Here is a 17053-nt window from a genome sequence, read left to right as displayed (position 1 = left end):
ATCTGGTGATTCACTTGGCCTTTGAACTCAGAATCCTCTGGTTCACCTCCCAAGTCTAGGACCAACATTTTCTAAGCTCCTATGCTGGATCCTAACTGGGCAACAAGATTTGTAAGGCTGTAGTACGCAAGGTTCATTCCTGAATCCCTATTCTCATGTTCTTTTTAAAAAGCATTTGTTTGTTTGTTGTTTATTTGAAAGGCAGAGTGACAGAGCCTAGGAGAGATGGAGATTGACTGACTGATTTGAAAGGCAGAGTGATAGTGCCCAGGAGAGAGAGATGGAGATCATCCACCTGCTGGTTCACTTCCCAAAAGGCTGGGCCAGATCAAAGCCAGCAGCCAAGAACTCTATCCAACTCTCCTGCATGGTGGCAGCACTTGGGCCTTCTTTTGCTGCTTTCTCAGGCACATTAGCAGGAAACTGGATCAGAAGCATAGCAGTAGGGACTTGAACTGACATGGGATGACAGCATCACACACGGCAGCCCAACCCACTATACCACAAGGCCTGACCCTTTTCTCACGTCTCACCACCTTCTAGGAAATCTACTAATACTTTAAATAACAGACCAGGGGGCAAGTATTTGGCAGAAAGGTTAGTAATCACATGGGATGTCCACATCCAATTTTGCAATGCCTGGTTTCAATCCTAGCTCTGCTCCCAAAACCAGCTTCCTCCTAATGTATACCTTGGAAGGAATAAAATAATAGCCCAAGTGTATGCATCTTGGGGGAGACCCAAATTGAGTTCTGGGATCATATCAACCTGGCTCAGTTTTGCATGTTGCTGTCATTTGTGTGAACAAGCAAATATCTGTCCCTCTGTTTCATTTGCTTTGTTTATCTGCCTTTTAAATAAAACAATTAAAAAAAAAATCCCAGTTTTAAGCTGATGATTTATAAATCTGTTTTCCCAATACAGATGTACACTATCTTTTCTGAATTTTACATCCTCCGTATATCAAATTTGGAAAACTTTAATCTCAACATTAAGGTAACCCAAGATAAATAATTCATATGTCTCTAAAATTGCCTTCTTTTAGGACCCTACCTAAAAGAACATGTGCCATTTTCCAGTCTTTCAATTTGGCAAAACATTCTTGAGTGTCTTACCTCATATCACCAAATACTGGGGTTTTTCTCTCTCAAAAGAATGCAAGCTCTTTAAATGAAGACATACCTGTTTCTTCATACTGTTATTTTTAAAACTACAAAAGGGTAAGCGCCTAAAAGCTGTCCAGTTAACCAGTACTGAAAGAATAAACATGGAAATAAATGCCTAAAGGATAACAACAGCATAAAATATAGAAAAGAACAACTGACAACTTAGAGAATGCATCTAAACCAAGAAAAAAATCTAAGAAAAGATGGGTAAGGATATTCAGCAACAAAGAACAAGGAAGATGAATATTAAGTGAGAACCTTCCCTGGAGACTAGAGAATGCCTATGTCTGATGCACACAACCAGCTGTCTGCAGGGCTGAGACTTGGGAATATTGGTTGGTAACATCTCAACCAAAGACATCTGGCGAGTGCTCTTTGTCCCAGCCTCACTACCCAGGATGCACAGACTGACCTGGCAGGCTGTGGTTTACGGGTTCTTCCACAACCCATGGCTCTACTCCTTGCTCCAACTTGAAGATGACCTCTGGTTTGGAAATGCAGCAGCCTGTTAATGCAAAACAACACAAGCCAGACGGCTCAGTCAGGTCCTTTGAAGAATAGCAATGGTTTAACTTCAGAAACTGTGCAATGAAGGGCTAATTTGAGCCCCTTGCTTCAGACAGTTGATGCTGACATTCTTTGTGGAATCTTACACCTAATGTCAAAGGGTTCATTTATTTGTCAAGTAGGAAGAAGGTGTTCTTCTTGGAAGGGACTGAGGCATTTCACTCACCTAAGCACATCAGGTTGCTGTAGGTCTCCAGCATCACATCCCTGTACAGAGCCCTCTGAGCACTGTCCAGCTTCTGCCACTCCTCCCAGGTGAAGGCCACAGCCACATCCTCAAAGGACACAAACATCTGCAACATGAAATATCTGTTAAATACTGCAGCTGTGAATCACAAAACAAGACTGGAAGTGCATTCTTCTGTGTTTATCTTACACACACCTTTTATAAGATGCAGCTTACTTTGTAGTCTATATAGCAATAGCAACAAAAATCAATATAAATATCCTGCCTGCATATTAATTTTTTTAATTTCAAAAAAGACAATATAATTGTTTCCCTTAATATCTGGAACTCATGTTTTTCCTACAAAGAACAGGATGAAAAATATCTGATTCCAAAAAGAGCTCATTGTTTTACCTAAAGACATAAACATTAGCTGAAATAACATGGTAGACAGACTGAGACACACATTCAATGTAGATCAGGGTAACAAAGAAGAAAATAATTTTTTCCTTTTTTTAAAAAAAATAATTATTTATTTGAAAGATACAGATAACAGCCAGGACTGGGCCACTCTGAAACCAAGAGCCAACATCTCCACCCAGATCTCACCCTGAAGCCAAAAGCCAGCATCTCCACCCAGATCTCCAACATGGGTGGCAAGGACTCAAGTGCCTGAGCCATCTTTTGCTGCTTCCCTAGGACATTAGCAGGGAGTAGATCAGAAACACAGTAGTCGAGTATCCAGGACTCCAAGCAGCACTCTGATATGGGATATGGGCATCCCAAGCAGAGACTTTATCCACCGTGCCACAACACCAGGCCCCTAAAATAGATTTTTCTGCATCATCAGGCTGCACTTCACTGAAATGCCAAAGTTACTCAAACTACTACACAAATGTGTCCTCATGAACACGAAGCAACAGAAATCAGATGCACTCCAGGTAAATCAAACTACATCAAAAGAACATACACAAAGTATATTTTTAAATATCATCCCATTTATAATACAGACTCTCACTAAAATAAGTGTCCAGGGCATTCTTCTTACCATGATAAAATGAATGTCACAGCTAAAGGAGACACATGGGACGATAATGATGCTCCATCACCACAGTTATTTATAAGAAGCAATTAGTCAATTCATATGCAAAGAGAAATATTGAAATGCTTTATAATTTATACTTACAAAACAATCTTCTGAAAATTATTATGAATTACATGGTTCAATGAATTAACAGATTATTTAAATAACCTACAAAATTCATTATACAAGTGAGAACACACAAATAAAACAACAAAAAGATGAAATGCCCAGCAGTACATTTCACAAAAATGTACGTTGCTCTACTTATTTGATAGGAGGGAAAAAGCAAACATACAAAAGAACCAAGCAACTGAAAAGACACCATGTTCAGACAAGAAGGATCTATATCAGTGTCCTTAAATCAGTACATTGACCTAGTATTACGCTCCCAGAAACAACACATTCTTGGATATAGACAAGCTAATTTAAAAGTTCGTGAGAAAAAATTAAAGAAGTAAGAAGAGATAGGGTATGGTATCACCACAAATCAATGTCCTTCCCTGGACTGCCATAGAAAATACAATGTATTGGATAGTCTAACTGCTCTACACGCTGTACAGTCCAGAGGTAGGGGCTGGTGTTGTGGCATAGCTTACTTTGTATTCTATATGTCAATAGCAAAGCCACTGCCTGCAATGCCGGCATCCCATATGGTGGCAGTTAGTGTCTCAGTTGCTACACTTTCCATCCCGCTGCCTGCTAATGGCCTGGGAAAAGCAGCCCCTGCTACCCACATGGGAGACCTGCAAGAGGCACCTGGCATCCTGCCAGATGGCCAAACCTATGCCACTGCGGCCATCTGGGGAGTAAACAAGTGGACTGAAGATCCCTGTCTCTCCCTCTAACTCTTTCAAACAAATAAATAAATAAATCTGAAACAAACAAAAAAGTCTAAGATCTTCTTCCTGGCTTATAGGTGGCAGCCTTCTTGGTGTGTTATCAGACGGTGATACCTCTTCCTTTTTTCTCTCTTCTTGTTCTTCTAAAGCAATCAATCCTACTAGATTAGGGTCTTGCCTTTATAAATTCATTTAAACACGATTACATCCTAAAAGTTCTAGCTCTAAATGGAGTCACCTTGAGGAGCTGGGACTAGCCTTAAACATACACATTCTGGGGACCTAAATCATCTCTCATGTTATAAACGTTTTGCCTAAAAATGACCTAAATGAAAGATCTCTGTGAGTGAGATCCCAGCAGAAAGAACAGGCCATCAAAGAAGGAGGTACCTTTCTCTGAAGGGAGGAGAGAACTTTCACTTTGATTATAGCCTTGTCTAAATAATGTCGGACTTTGTGGACTCAAGAGACTTCCATAGCCTTGGTAGCTCATGACAAGAGCCTCAGGTGATCACTGACATCATAAATAAGAGTGTCAATTGTTTTATCAAATACAGGAGTCACTGCGCACTTGCTCCCCATGTAGGACCTCTATCCTTAATGTGTTGTACTGTGAGAACTAACGGTAAAACTAGTCTTCAAACAGTACTTTATACTTTGTGTGTCTGGGTGGGTGCAAACTGTTGAAATCTTTACTTAGTATAGAGTTGATCTGTATATAAAGATAATTAAAAATGAAAAAAAAAAGACTAAAAAAATAACATGGAATTTGCCTTTCTCTATAGAATAATTGCATATTCCCCTTACAATGGAAATCACATAAACAGATTCATAGTCCTCTCTATGACTTGCTTTGACCAACAACATATGAATGGAAGTGACTTATTTTATAATTTATTTTTACTGATGTAAAGATTTCATGTAGTTCATAGAATTCTAATATGATACTTTCTTCCCCCACCCTCTCCCTTTTGTAATTTTTGTGATACATTTTAATTTACTTTATAGTCACAGGCTTAATGCTCTACTAAATAAAAGAGTTCAACAAGTAAAGAGTAGAGAGACCACTGTTCAGCAGGACTATAGATGAAGACTTCTTATAAACAGTAATCAAATCCTAAGATGTCAATTTCATTCATATACATTAAAATTTTTTGTACTCTATATATTAGCTACCACATATCAGAAAAAAACATGTGGCATGTGCAATTTCTAAGCAGAAACTGTAAGACCCACACATGGGTGACCATGTTCTCTCTCTGATATAAGGACAACCTGGCCATCTCGAAATTCTGGGGGCAGATATTGTGAGTGTTCTCTACTCTTTGGATGGGATGCGTTCTTTGATGAGGCCTTGCTTCTGTAGAAAGTTTTGAGAGCTTTTCCAGTTTTACATGACCCCAGTTTCTGGGATCTACCCATTTTCTTTCATGCCTGCAAACTGGCTTTTTTCAACATTTTCCTCTAGTACTGCCAAGTGCAGTGAGCAGTAAGTGAGATAGATACACTACTGTCAGTCCATTTTCTAGTTTCTTTTCCTGGAGCTCTAAGTGTATAACATTATTGGACTTCATCAGCAATATTTATGTTACAGAGTTACTGTTATCAAAAGCTATTATCATTAAGCATATACGAGGAGTCTTCAAAATGTTCATGTAAATACATATTGTGGAACAACCTGCATAGATTTTATTATTTAAAATTTTTTTTCTCATTTTGATTTATTGGAACACATTTTTCTCAGTGCATACTTATATAAAAATTAAAAACTAGAAATAAAACTTAGGCTGAGCTAGTCCAATGTAAATCTAGCCAAAAAAGATATATAGAGAACTAGCCAGATGCACTGGGCTTGCGGATGGCCAACATGCCTTTGGCTGAAGGTTTACTACATCCATCCTTGGAGAAGGAAAAGAGGAAACATATAAAAAGAAACAGCCAGTTCAAAGCCTGAATTCTTATTTTATGGATGAAAATGTCTAGGTTGCTACAAGATTACCATAGTTTTCAGCCATATCCAGTGGTTCTTTGTATTGATTGTTCAACAGTGTTGTGACAGCCTATAGGATGAGTGGCCAGGTTCACAGAGCCAACACTATTTTTTAAAAAATTTATTTATCTGACAGATAGAGTTAGACAGTGAGAGAGACAGAGAGAAAGGTCTTCCTGCCGTTGGTTCACCCCCCAAGTGGCCGCTATGGCCAGCACGCTGCACTGATCTGAAGCCAAGAGCCAGATGCCTTTTCCTGGTCTCCCATGCGGGTGTAGGGCCCAAGCACCTGGGCCATCCTCCACTGCCTTCCCGGGCCACAGCAGAGAGCTGGACTGGAAGAGGAGCAGCTGAGACTAGAACCTGGCGCCCATATGGGATGCTGGCACCGCAGACGGAGATTTAACCAAGTGAGCCACGGTGCCGGCCCAGAACCAACACTATTAATTCACACAACTTCCTGATTTGAGTTTTCTCACAGAAAGCTTTATCATAAGTTCAGTAATTGTTTGTTATTTTAAAGCTTTATTATTTTGAAAGTCAAGAGTTAGTGAGGCGGTGGGTAATCTTACATCTGCTGGTTCACTTCCCAGATGGCCATAATGCTGGCACTGGGCCAGGCTGAAGCCAAGAGCCAGGAGCTTCATCTGGGCCTCCCATATGGGTGTCAAGGACCCCAACACTTGAACTATCCTCTACTGCTTTTCCTAGGCCATTTTCAAGGAGCTGAATTGAATAGTGGAGAAGTCGGAACACAAACTGGCACCTATATGGGTGTTGGCACCTCAGATAGAGGCTTAATCCTCTATTCTGAATGCTAGTCCCAGTTCAGTAATTATAGTGACTCTTCCAAGACATTGTAATTATGTTTGATTTTATAAGTCATACAACAGTAATCTTAGCATTGCGTTTTCAGTAAAGTTTTGATTATGTGCAAAAATAGATACTTAAAGTAATAATAAAAGCTTGATTCATTTATTAAAATCATGTTCTTGGTAGACTTGTGTACATCTGTTTTCAAAAGTTCATTCGGATCAGCATTGTGGTAAAGTGGGTTAGGCTGTTGCCTGCAATGCCAGCATCTCTTATAAGAGTGCTGATTCAAATCCTAGTTGCTCCACCTCCACATCTCCCTTTCAGTTTCTCTGCCGCTCAAATAAATAAATGTTAAAAATGCACAAAACAAAGTCAAGATAAATACAAGTCACATCACATTAAGCTTACCTTCCAAATAATAGGAAAACTATACATTCATAAGAAAAAATACAAAGAATAAACATCCTGAGGCTGGCACTGTGGCGTAGCAGGTAAAGCTGCCACCCGTCTGGGCGCCAGTTCCAATCCTGGCTGCTCCACTTCCAATCCAGCTCTCTGCTATGGCCTGGGAAAGTAGTACAAGATGGCCCAAGTCCTTGGGTTCCTGCACCTGCGTGAGACACCCGGAAGAAGCTCCTGGCTCCTGGCTTCAGATCAGTGCAGCTCCAGCCATTGCGACCAATTGGGGAGTGAACCAGCAGATGCAAGACCTCTCTCTCTCTCTGTCTCTACCTCTCTCTGTAACTCTTTCAAATAAATAAAATAAATCTTTAAAAAAAAAATAAGCATTCTGGCACAAAAAGGAACAAAAGATTACAGTTTACGTTCTGCTCTTCAATAATAAAAAGCCATTAGAAGTAAGAAAAATTGGTTAAACTATGTCAAAAAAATGAAAAACAAAAAATTTTGGCAAGTCAAAAATTATATAAGGACTTGTTTTGTGAACCAATCAACAATCATCCTAGTAGTTCAATGCTCAAAATATATTCATCAGACTAGTCCTTACCATTTTCACTGTTAACTACTCTCACAAACCACCATAAACTGATACCTATCTGACTGCAACGGTCCCTTAAATGGAGAAAATACAACAGAGCTTTCAGAGGGCAGACAGAAGTGGATTGATAAAATTGGCAATTGGAGGGGTCTCCACACTTTCCACTTCAGATATCTGCTTAATTCTGTAGATCTACAAAGCTGAAGTTCAGTTCAAAGTCAAAAAAGTACAAGTAGAATGAGATTTCATTCATCCTCATCTTACTGAGGACAAGACATCCAGCAGGGAAAGGGTCATCATTAATGAGACCTCAGATGAAAACAATGGAGACAGCGAGCTGTATGAAATTATGTCAGGTGGTAAAACAAGCAACCACTGCAGACCTTAGTGGAGAGTAAGGTCTGAAATAACACTGAACGTGAAAATTAGACAGTTTTCAAATTCTGTGAAAATTCAAAGCCCATAGATCCAAGAAACAGTGTACAGATCACAAGGTGTAAAGGACTATTGTCTCTCTCTGGTCCTATGCCAACTCACTCCCTCTTTCTCTCTCTCTCTCACTCACACACACACATGCACACACACTTATTTATTTAAAAGGCAGAGTTATAGAGAGGAGAGACTGAGAGAGATCTTCCATCCACCAGTTCACTCCCCAAATGGCTGCAATAACCCAGTCTGGGGCAGGCTGAAGCCAGGAACCAGGAGCTTCTTCTGGGTCTCCCACATGGTTGGCAAGGTCCCAGGGACTTGGGCCATCTTCTGCCTTCCCAGGAACATTAAGCAGGGAGTTAGATCAAAAGTGATGAAGCTAGGACTTGAACCAGTACCCATAAGGGAAGCCAGCACTGCAGGCAACTGCTTAACATGCTGCTGGGGATGTCTGATCTGTTTTTTTGTTTGTTTGTTTTTAACTTAAAAAAAAAAAACATTTATTTATTTATTTATTTGAAAGTCAGAGTTAGAGAGAGGCAGAAGCAGAGAAAGGTCTTCCATCTGCTGGATCACTCCCCAAATGGCCGCAACGGCCAGAGCTGGGCCGATTGGAAGCCAGGAGCTTCTTCCAGGTCTTCCACATGGGCGCAGGAACACAAGGCCCTCTTCCACTGCTTTCCCAGGTACATTAGCAGGCAGCTAGATGGGAAGTCGGGATTTGAAAAGGCACCCATATGGGATGCTGTCACTTCAGGCAGTGGTTTTACCTACTATACCACAGTGCTGTCCCCTCACCTGTTTTCATTTATCTTAAGGCTGTTGGCTACAGGGATAGTCTGGGCTTACAATGTGATTCATGGTGGAGGTATTCAGTCATGTGGTATTAGTCCAACCTCTAGATATGCTGGAGACCAAGAGCAGCCATGGGGTGGCCAACCACTTCTATGTGACTAGACCCCAATAAAAACTCTGAAGACAGGCTCAGATGAGTTTCTGGTTGCCCATGTCCTGTATTGTCACCCACTGCTGGAAGACACAGGCAATGTCAACAGGACTCCACTGAGAGAAAACAACTGGAAGTTTGTGCTGGATGACTCATGGCCCCAGCCCTGTTCTGTTTATCCTTTGGTTGACTAGTAGATTCTCTCATACTAATAAACCGTGCCTGTGCGTACGAGGCTTTTCTGAGGTCTTTAATTCCTCTGAGGAATTACTAAACTCGAGGGTAATCTTAGAGACCTCCCAATGTGCACTTGGTATCAGAAATATCATGGCATTAAAGACATCTGAACTTCACACAGCAAAACTCAACATGAAGCTAATTATATCACAATTATACCATGGTCAAAATACCAAAAACAGAAAACCAAAACAGATAAGCAAAAAAGATCAAAATCTGCATGAATACAAATAGATAATGGAAATGGTAAATATGGAAGCAAAAACTTTGCTCTTATTTTCAAACTTGTTAAAAATTCATTGGGTTATTAGAAGCAAGATCCAACAATATATTGTATGATTTACAATACATGTAAATAAAACATTTAACAAGCACAGTATAGAAGCTGGGAAGAGATCAGTGGAAGTACACTACTATAAAATTCTCTCTTATACATGAAAAGGTCTACTATTACCTGAAGGTATACTATACATCAAAGAATACTGTGAACCACAAAAACACATGCTTAAAAAGCTACAAAGGCAGGCTTTGGTGCAGTGGTTAAGACGTCCACATCCCATGTCAGAGTGTCTGGGTTTGAGTCCTGGCTCTGCTTCTTACTCCCGCCATCCACTCTTGAGCACCCTGGTAAGCAGCAAGTGATGCTGCCCATACTTGGGTGCATGTCATTCCCATGGAGACCTGAATTGAGTTTCATTCTCCTGGGTTCAGCCTAGCCTGGCCCTTGCTGCAGGAGGCATTTTGGAGGTATAATCAATATATGGAAGATCTATCTCTTGCTGTCTCTCAAATAAATGACGAGTAAATAATTTTCTAAGCTACAACCAGTAAAAATTTATGAGACACAGAAAAGCAAAAGAGGACTAAATCAGGCATGTAGGCCATAATTTTCCTGGCTCTATTTTGTGTATTATTTCTGTATAATAATTCACGCAAAATTGTGTAGCAGAAAATGATATTTAAGAAATCTTAATGCAGGCCGGCATCGTGGCTCAACAGGCTAATCCTCTGCCTTGCAGCACTGGCACACGGGGTTCTAGTCCCGGTAGGGGCACTGGATTCTGTCCCGGTTGCCCCCCTTCCAGGCCAGCTCTCTGCTATGGCCCGGAAGTGCAGTGGAGGATGGCCCAAGTGCTTGGGCCCTGCACCCCATGGGAGACCAGGAGAAGCACCTGGTTCCTGCCTTCGGATCAGCGAGATGCGCCGGCCACAGCGCACCGGCCGTGGCGGCCATTGGAGGGTGAACCAACGGCAAAAGAAAGACCTTTCTCTCTGTCTTTCTCTCTCACTGTCCACTCTGCCTGTCAAAAATTAAAAAAAAAAAAAGAAATCTTAATGCAACAGTCCCAGGTAGAGAAAATGAAACCATGAATAAATACAGGTGAAATTAAGAATAGAAGCCAGATTTTGTAATAAAAACAACTTAAAAGCATCATGGTTGTGACAAGCTGTTTTTCATTCTTGAATGAAAAAAAAAATTAAAATTTGACCAAATTTTTGAGGACAACCATCTGATGATGAATTGAAATAAAATCAAAATAAAAGTAGAAATTCGACTAAGGGAACACTTAAAGGACAAACACACATATCTTTGGCATTGCATTAGAAGAAAACACCCCAGCTGGCATAAAGATTGAGGAATCAAAAACAGCTGATTTACCAGCTTGGGATGTTAGTGGGGAAAGTTCAGGGCTGAGAAAACAACCAGAAATTGGGGAGAAGGAGAAAAATGCAGAGGGGAGGTCATAAAATTAAAGCCTACATATTTTAATAAAACCCACCAAAATTGTTGGCTAACTACCAAACTACATGTATGGAAGCAGTCACTGGAAATTGAAAGAAATGGATAATCAACCACTGAGCATTACAAGGTACACAGAGGTTTTTTCTCCCAAACCAAAAGAAATCAGCATATCAAAGAGTTATCTGCACCCAACATGTTCATTGCAGCACAATTCACAATAGATAAGATATGGAATCAACCCAGATGCCCATCAACTGTTAACTGAATAAAAAAATTATGGGGGGCTGGCACTGTGGCAAAGCGGGTAAAGCCACCAACTGCAGTGCCAGCATCCTATATAGGTGCCAGTTCGAGTTCCGGCTGCTCCACTTCCAATCCAGCTCTCTGCTATGGCCTGGGAAAGTAGTACAAGATGGCCCAAGTCCCTGGGCTCCTGCACTCACATGGGAGACCTGAAAGAAGCTCCTGGCTTCAGATCAGCGCAGCTCCAGCCCTTGCAGCCAACTGGGGAGCGAACCAGTGCATGGAAGATCTCTCTCTCTCTCTCTCTCTGCCTCTCCTCTCCTCTGTGTAACTCTTTCAAATAAATAAATAAATCTTTAAAAAAAAAAAAAACTTAATTCCCAATACAACCATTTATGTCCCTTAAATGTATTAACACCAATTATAAAAGGGACCGAGACTGAGTTCTATCTTTTGCTATCTCACCATGCAATGCCTTCTGCCACCTTATTATGCAGCAATGTGGCCTTCTGTAGACCTGGCACATACCTTTGGACTTCACATCCTCCCAGACTATAATACATTTCTTTACTTTTTAAATTGCTCAGTATGTGGTATTTTTATAGCAACACAGAGACGACTAAGGCAGAACACAGATCAATAGGTATTACCTAACATTTGTGAAAAAGAGAAAAAAAAAAAACTGGGCAGAGGTTAAAACTGCTGGAGCAATTTAGAAAGCAATTTGGTATACAAAGAATACTTCAAAAATTTAAGAAAAATAGATTTAAATTTATGGTGGGCATTTGGCCTAATTGCTAAGACATGAGTTAAGATGCCTCCGTCCCATACCAGTACCTGGGTCTGACATGAAGTTGTAGCTTCTCTCTCCAGCTCCCTGCTAACACAGTTCTGGGAGGTAGTGGTGATGGCTCATGTAATTGGGTTCCTGCCTCCCACACAGGAGATCTAGACTGACTTTCTGGCTCACTGCTTCTGCCTGGCCCAAGTCTTGGCTCTTGTGGGCATTTCAAGAGTAAACCTGTAGATGGCTGCTCTCCCTGTATATCTGTCTCTGCATCTCTCTCTGTCTCTCAATAAATAAATTAAATACTTGAAAACCAAGTCTACTTTAGTACAGATTTTGCCATTGTGCATAGTTTCGGCATATTATGCATATCCAATAGCCTTATGGAATAATAATAATTTTTAAATTTACAAAAACTTTTTTAAGCACACTGTACATGTAACTGGAGTTTTAGGAAGAAAAGAGAAAGAATAGAGTGCACTATGTAGGTTTAGCAAACAATGATTAAGGAGACATAGAGGCATAGAGGGTAAAGCCACCACCTGCAGTGCTGGCATCCCATATGGGCACCTGTTTGATTCCGGCTGCTCCATTTTTGATGCATCTTCCTGCTAACACGTGTGGGAAAGCAGTGGAAAATGGCCCACTGTACCCACGTGGGAGACCTAGAAGAAACTCTTGGCTCCTGGCTTTGGTCGGGCCCAGCTCTGGCCATTACAGCCAGCTGGGGAGCAAATTCTCTCCTTCTCCCTCTGTAACTCTGACTATAAATCAAAAAATAAATGAATCTTAAAAAAAAGAAAAAGAAAAAGAAAACAAAACAAAAGCTAAAACTCTCCCAGTTTGTCAAAAACCTCAATTTACAGATTAAATTGTTCAGTGACCTCTTAATCAGCACAGACACAAACAAAACTACTCTAAGCAAATCACCAAACAAATTCAGACAAAGAGATCTTGAAGACAGCGAGAAAAAATGCACACAGCGTACTGGGCCACAGCCACATACGAATGACAGTTGACTTCTCTCATCAGAATCAACGGAATGAAAAAAAAAAATCCTTAAATATAAAATTTGATATACAGGGAAACTTTCCTTAAAATGAAGTGTAAGGGGCCTGTGCTGTGGTGTAGTGAGTAAAGCCACCGCCTGCAAGGCCGGCATCCCATATGGGCACCAGTTCAAGTTCCAGCTGCTCCACTTCTGATCCAGCTCTCTGCTGTGGCCTGGGAAAGCGGTGGAGAATGACCCAAGTCATCGGACCCCTGCACCCATGTGGGAGACCTGGAAGAAGCTCCTGGCTTCTGTCTTCAGATCAACACAGCTCCAGCTGTTGTAGCCAGCTGGGGAGTGAACCAGCAGATGGAAGAACTCTCTCTCTCTCTCTCTCTCTCTCTCTGCCTATGCCTCTCTGCAATTCTGCCTTTCAAATAAATAAATCTTTTTTTTTTAAAAAAAAGGATGTTTTCAGAAAAGAAACTAACAATTAATCACCAGTCCACCTACACTATAAAAATGTTGAAGTTCTTGAGGACAAACGATGGCAGATGCTAATCTGGGTGCACAGGAAAGGATCAGGATCACCTAAATGGTGAGTCTGTTTGTAGGTAAGCATAAAGGACTGCAAACCATTTTATTTTCTTAATCTCTTTAAAATAGATATGATCCGCGCTGCCTTTGAGTCCCCGTCGCACCTGCGCATGGTGCCGGGGGGTCAGGCTGCAGCGCCAGAGCACAAGCTCACACGACCGGGGCTGCCTGCAGTTCTCAGGCTGCCCTTTTAATCGCTAGCGACACGGCAGCCCAGAAAAAAAAAGATATGATCATTTATAGCAAAAATTATAATATCATGTGTGAGGTTCATAATATATGTTGATTCAACATCTATAAACACATGTATAAAAGCACTAGAACAGGGGCTGGGCCATGGCACAGTAGGTTAATCCTCTGCTTGCAGCACTGTCATCCCACATGAGCGCTGATTCTAGTCCCAGCTGCCACTCCTCCAATCCAGCTCTCTGCTGTGGCCCGGAAAAGCAGTGGAAGATGGCCCAAGTGCTTGGGCACCTGCACCCATGTGGAGGACCAGGAAGAAGCACCTGGCTCCTGGCTTCGGATCGGTGCAGTCCCGGCAGTTGCGGCCATCTGGGGAGTGAACCAATGGAAGGAAGACCTTTCTCTCTGTCTCTCTCTCACTGTCTGTAACTCTACCTGTCAAATAAATAAATAAAAATCTTAAAAAAAAAAAAAAAAGAAGCACTAGAACAGAGTGAAGCAGTACCATACTACCTAAAGTATCTAATTAAAGACTCATACTGTAAAACCTTACAAAAACTGACACAAAATATATACAATTGTTACATGTCAATTAAGTGTTATGTTTGTTACCCAGGATATCCTACCAAAGCACTACAGAAGTGGTGTCTCAAACTATAGAAATTTATTTTCTCATAGTTCCGGGGACTAAAAAAGCAAGAACAAGCCACTTGCCAGGTTGTATCCCGTTAATTCCTGAATGTCTTCTCCCACTGACTCCCAAGGCTTCCACCGCACCAACTGTCTAGTAGCACAGATCAGGAGGATTTAACATCATTTCTGAGTTAATACAACCTTTGGGAGTACCAAAGAGTGACATTTCCAACGTAAAAACACATACAATTACTGTACTTGTTTTTTGAGAACCAACAACTTCTCTACCTCTGTGTACACTTCATGTAGGCATTAGAATAAAAATGTAAAAAACAAATCGAAGGAAAGTAGCATGAAATGTACTATATGAGATTGACCTAAATGGAGGGGCAGAGGGGGAATCTGGGAGAAATTACATTTCAGTGGTTTGAGTCCAGGCTGGTTGGCAGTGATGCCACAGATAAATTTTAGAGAAGAATGAAGGACATGGTTTTTATATTGTATTTGCTGAGTTTGAGGTGGCTCTTGGAAAGCTACAAAGAAGCATTCACCAGGCAGTGAACTACAGTCTAAAGGCTAGAAATGGGGTTCAAGTTGGAAACTCTTGGAGTATGAGGTTAGAGAGGGCCACGTCACTCAAGGAAAACTGAAGAGTGGCGTGACCCTTGGATCAGATGGAACAGTCGAATGAGTCATGTAAAGAAGAAAATACAGAGATTCTGAGAAAAAGAAAACATCAGTGAGATTACAATAGATACTAACAGAGAAGAATTTCCAAGTGAAGAACATGGACAGTAGCTTCAAACATGGCAGATGATTCAAATAAAGCAAAGACTAGAGAACAGACTTTAGATCCAATTATAAATTAAATTACTGGTAAACCTGTGAAGAACTGAAATAAGCTATACCAGTGCATATAAGCAATGGAAATATCTGCTCAAAAATGTATCTGTAGGTAGTCTGTGGCACAACCTGCAATTACAGACTGGCTCAGACAAACATACGGAGAGTTACAATTCAAGGACCTGCAGTAGACTCTATCCTCCATACACTCCTGGTTGTATCCATCAGTCAAGTACAGCCTTTCAAATGCTATCTAGGACCACACTGTTAAAGCAAGTCCACACTGCATCAGGCATGAGAACAAGATGTCAAAGAAAAGAAACCAAAGTAGCAGGACTTAACACCAGATGGGAAAAACCTTAATACCGATTTGTTTTTATGCATTGTTACTTTTAAGAGTGCTAAGCCTTTAATTCCAGGTTGGTAATGTTACTGTCTACCACATCAATGGAACTAATAAATCTTTCAGACTAAATAACCAATGTGAATTTAGCATGTTCACTTTAAAATCATGTAACAAATATGTCTTTTTCGCTAGGGTATCAGAAAGACCAGAGACCAATTTGCACTCAATTTAGATGGCTCTAACAGCTTATACCCATGAAAAACTTATCCTGTTTATACATATTCCTCTGATACTGAATTTTATTTTTCTTTTCCATTTTAATTAATAAAGTCTAATAGTGCTTCTAAAATACAGTATAAAACAAACAGGAATAAATAAATACACAACTTACTGAAGATGCACTCATTTTCTTGGCTCTTGGAAACAGGTAGAGGACTCTAGAATTATACCTAGAAGAGAAAGTGAGTGGTGGGAATGTGAGAAAAATAGTCTGGTCTGATCCTATGTTCTAATGTGCAAAGCAAGATCATGACAGAAACTAACAGAGGATAATGGACACACTAGCTGGATAAAAGAATACCAAAAAAAGCCCCCGGGGAAAATAGTACTACATACCTGAGAAGAGGCAGAAAAGATCTCATTGAAAGAGAATCCACAATTTTACTAGTTGATAGAGTTCAAACAAAAGTTATTAGGTTAATGAAAAACTCATTTGCTACTGATTTTGTAAAAATTATTGTCCGTGCCAAGAAATAATTTAACATTTTAAGAATGGCTGTTGAAATGAATTATACTACACCAAAGGAAGAAATATTATGTTATCACTAAAATTTATATTATAGAAAATAGTAGTACAGTATTAACTATTTTCCTATTAAGAGAGGTATGTTAAAAGACTGAATCTTAGTAGTTCCACTAGAACATCCTATGCTCTCAAACAACCTAAATTTCATAGAAAGTATCCATATTGCAATTCAACATTTTCTGCCCCAAAATTACACAGGAAAAATGGATTATATACATTGTAATACACTTTTCCAGAAACTGTTTCACATTACACACCTTCTGGTACATATACCTTCACCAAGGCCCACCCCACAATGCTTCTGTTTTGCCATTTCACTTGCCTTAGCCAGTGGGACATCAGTAAATAAAACACTAACATAGTTTTTGGAAAGTGTTTGTCTACAGGAGTTTGCCTTTTTTGGGTTCTGTTATCTTACGAAAAAGCCTGAGCTTGCCTGCTGGAGACACAGGGCCTACCCAAAAGCCAGCCCAAACCTCCAGACCAGTGAGAGAAGCCATCTTCAAGAAACCAGACTCCATCAGGGCACCAGATGACTAAGCCCTCAATTGTGATCCCAGGCAACACCTACACAGGACCTGCCCAGAGAGCTCATACTAAAATGCTGAATCAGAATTACAAATAAAATGGTTATTTAA

General features: G+C 40.4%; 1 protein-coding gene and 1 non-coding gene across 3 annotated transcripts in view; one reads left to right on the top strand and one right to left on the bottom strand.

Moving 5' to 3' along the window:
* Positions 1–17053, bottom strand: part of LOC133754171 (zinc finger protein 717-like) — a 30520-nt gene that overhangs the window by 11021 nt on the left and 2446 nt on the right. Inside the window, exons 2-4 of one of the 2 annotated variants that reach the window (XM_062184712.1) lie at positions 16002–16059; positions 1900–2026; positions 1579–1671 (exon numbers count right to left, since the gene is read on the bottom strand). In XM_062184712.1, the coding sequence (XP_062040696.1) occupies positions 1579–1671; positions 1900–2026; positions 16002–16016 (235 nt within the window). In that variant the 5' untranslated portion in view covers positions 16017–16059. Of the gene's footprint in view, positions 1–1578; positions 1672–1899; positions 2027–2508; positions 2638–16001; positions 16060–17053 lie in introns of those variants that run through there. The other variant, XM_062184710.1, reaches the window with a different exon arrangement.
* LOC133757266 (small nucleolar RNA SNORA76) lies at positions 13681–13811 on the top strand. Its single transcript, XR_009865637.1, has one exon. It is a non-coding gene; the product is annotated as a small nucleolar RNA SNORA76 (small nucleolar RNA).

This window comes from Lepus europaeus, chromosome 3 (genome assembly GCF_033115175.1).
Source record: "Lepus europaeus isolate LE1 chromosome 3, mLepTim1.pri, whole genome shotgun sequence".
Lineage (NCBI taxonomy): Eukaryota > Metazoa > Chordata > Mammalia > Lagomorpha > Leporidae > Lepus > Lepus europaeus.
This window is presented reverse-complemented; position numbering and strand designations above follow the sequence as displayed.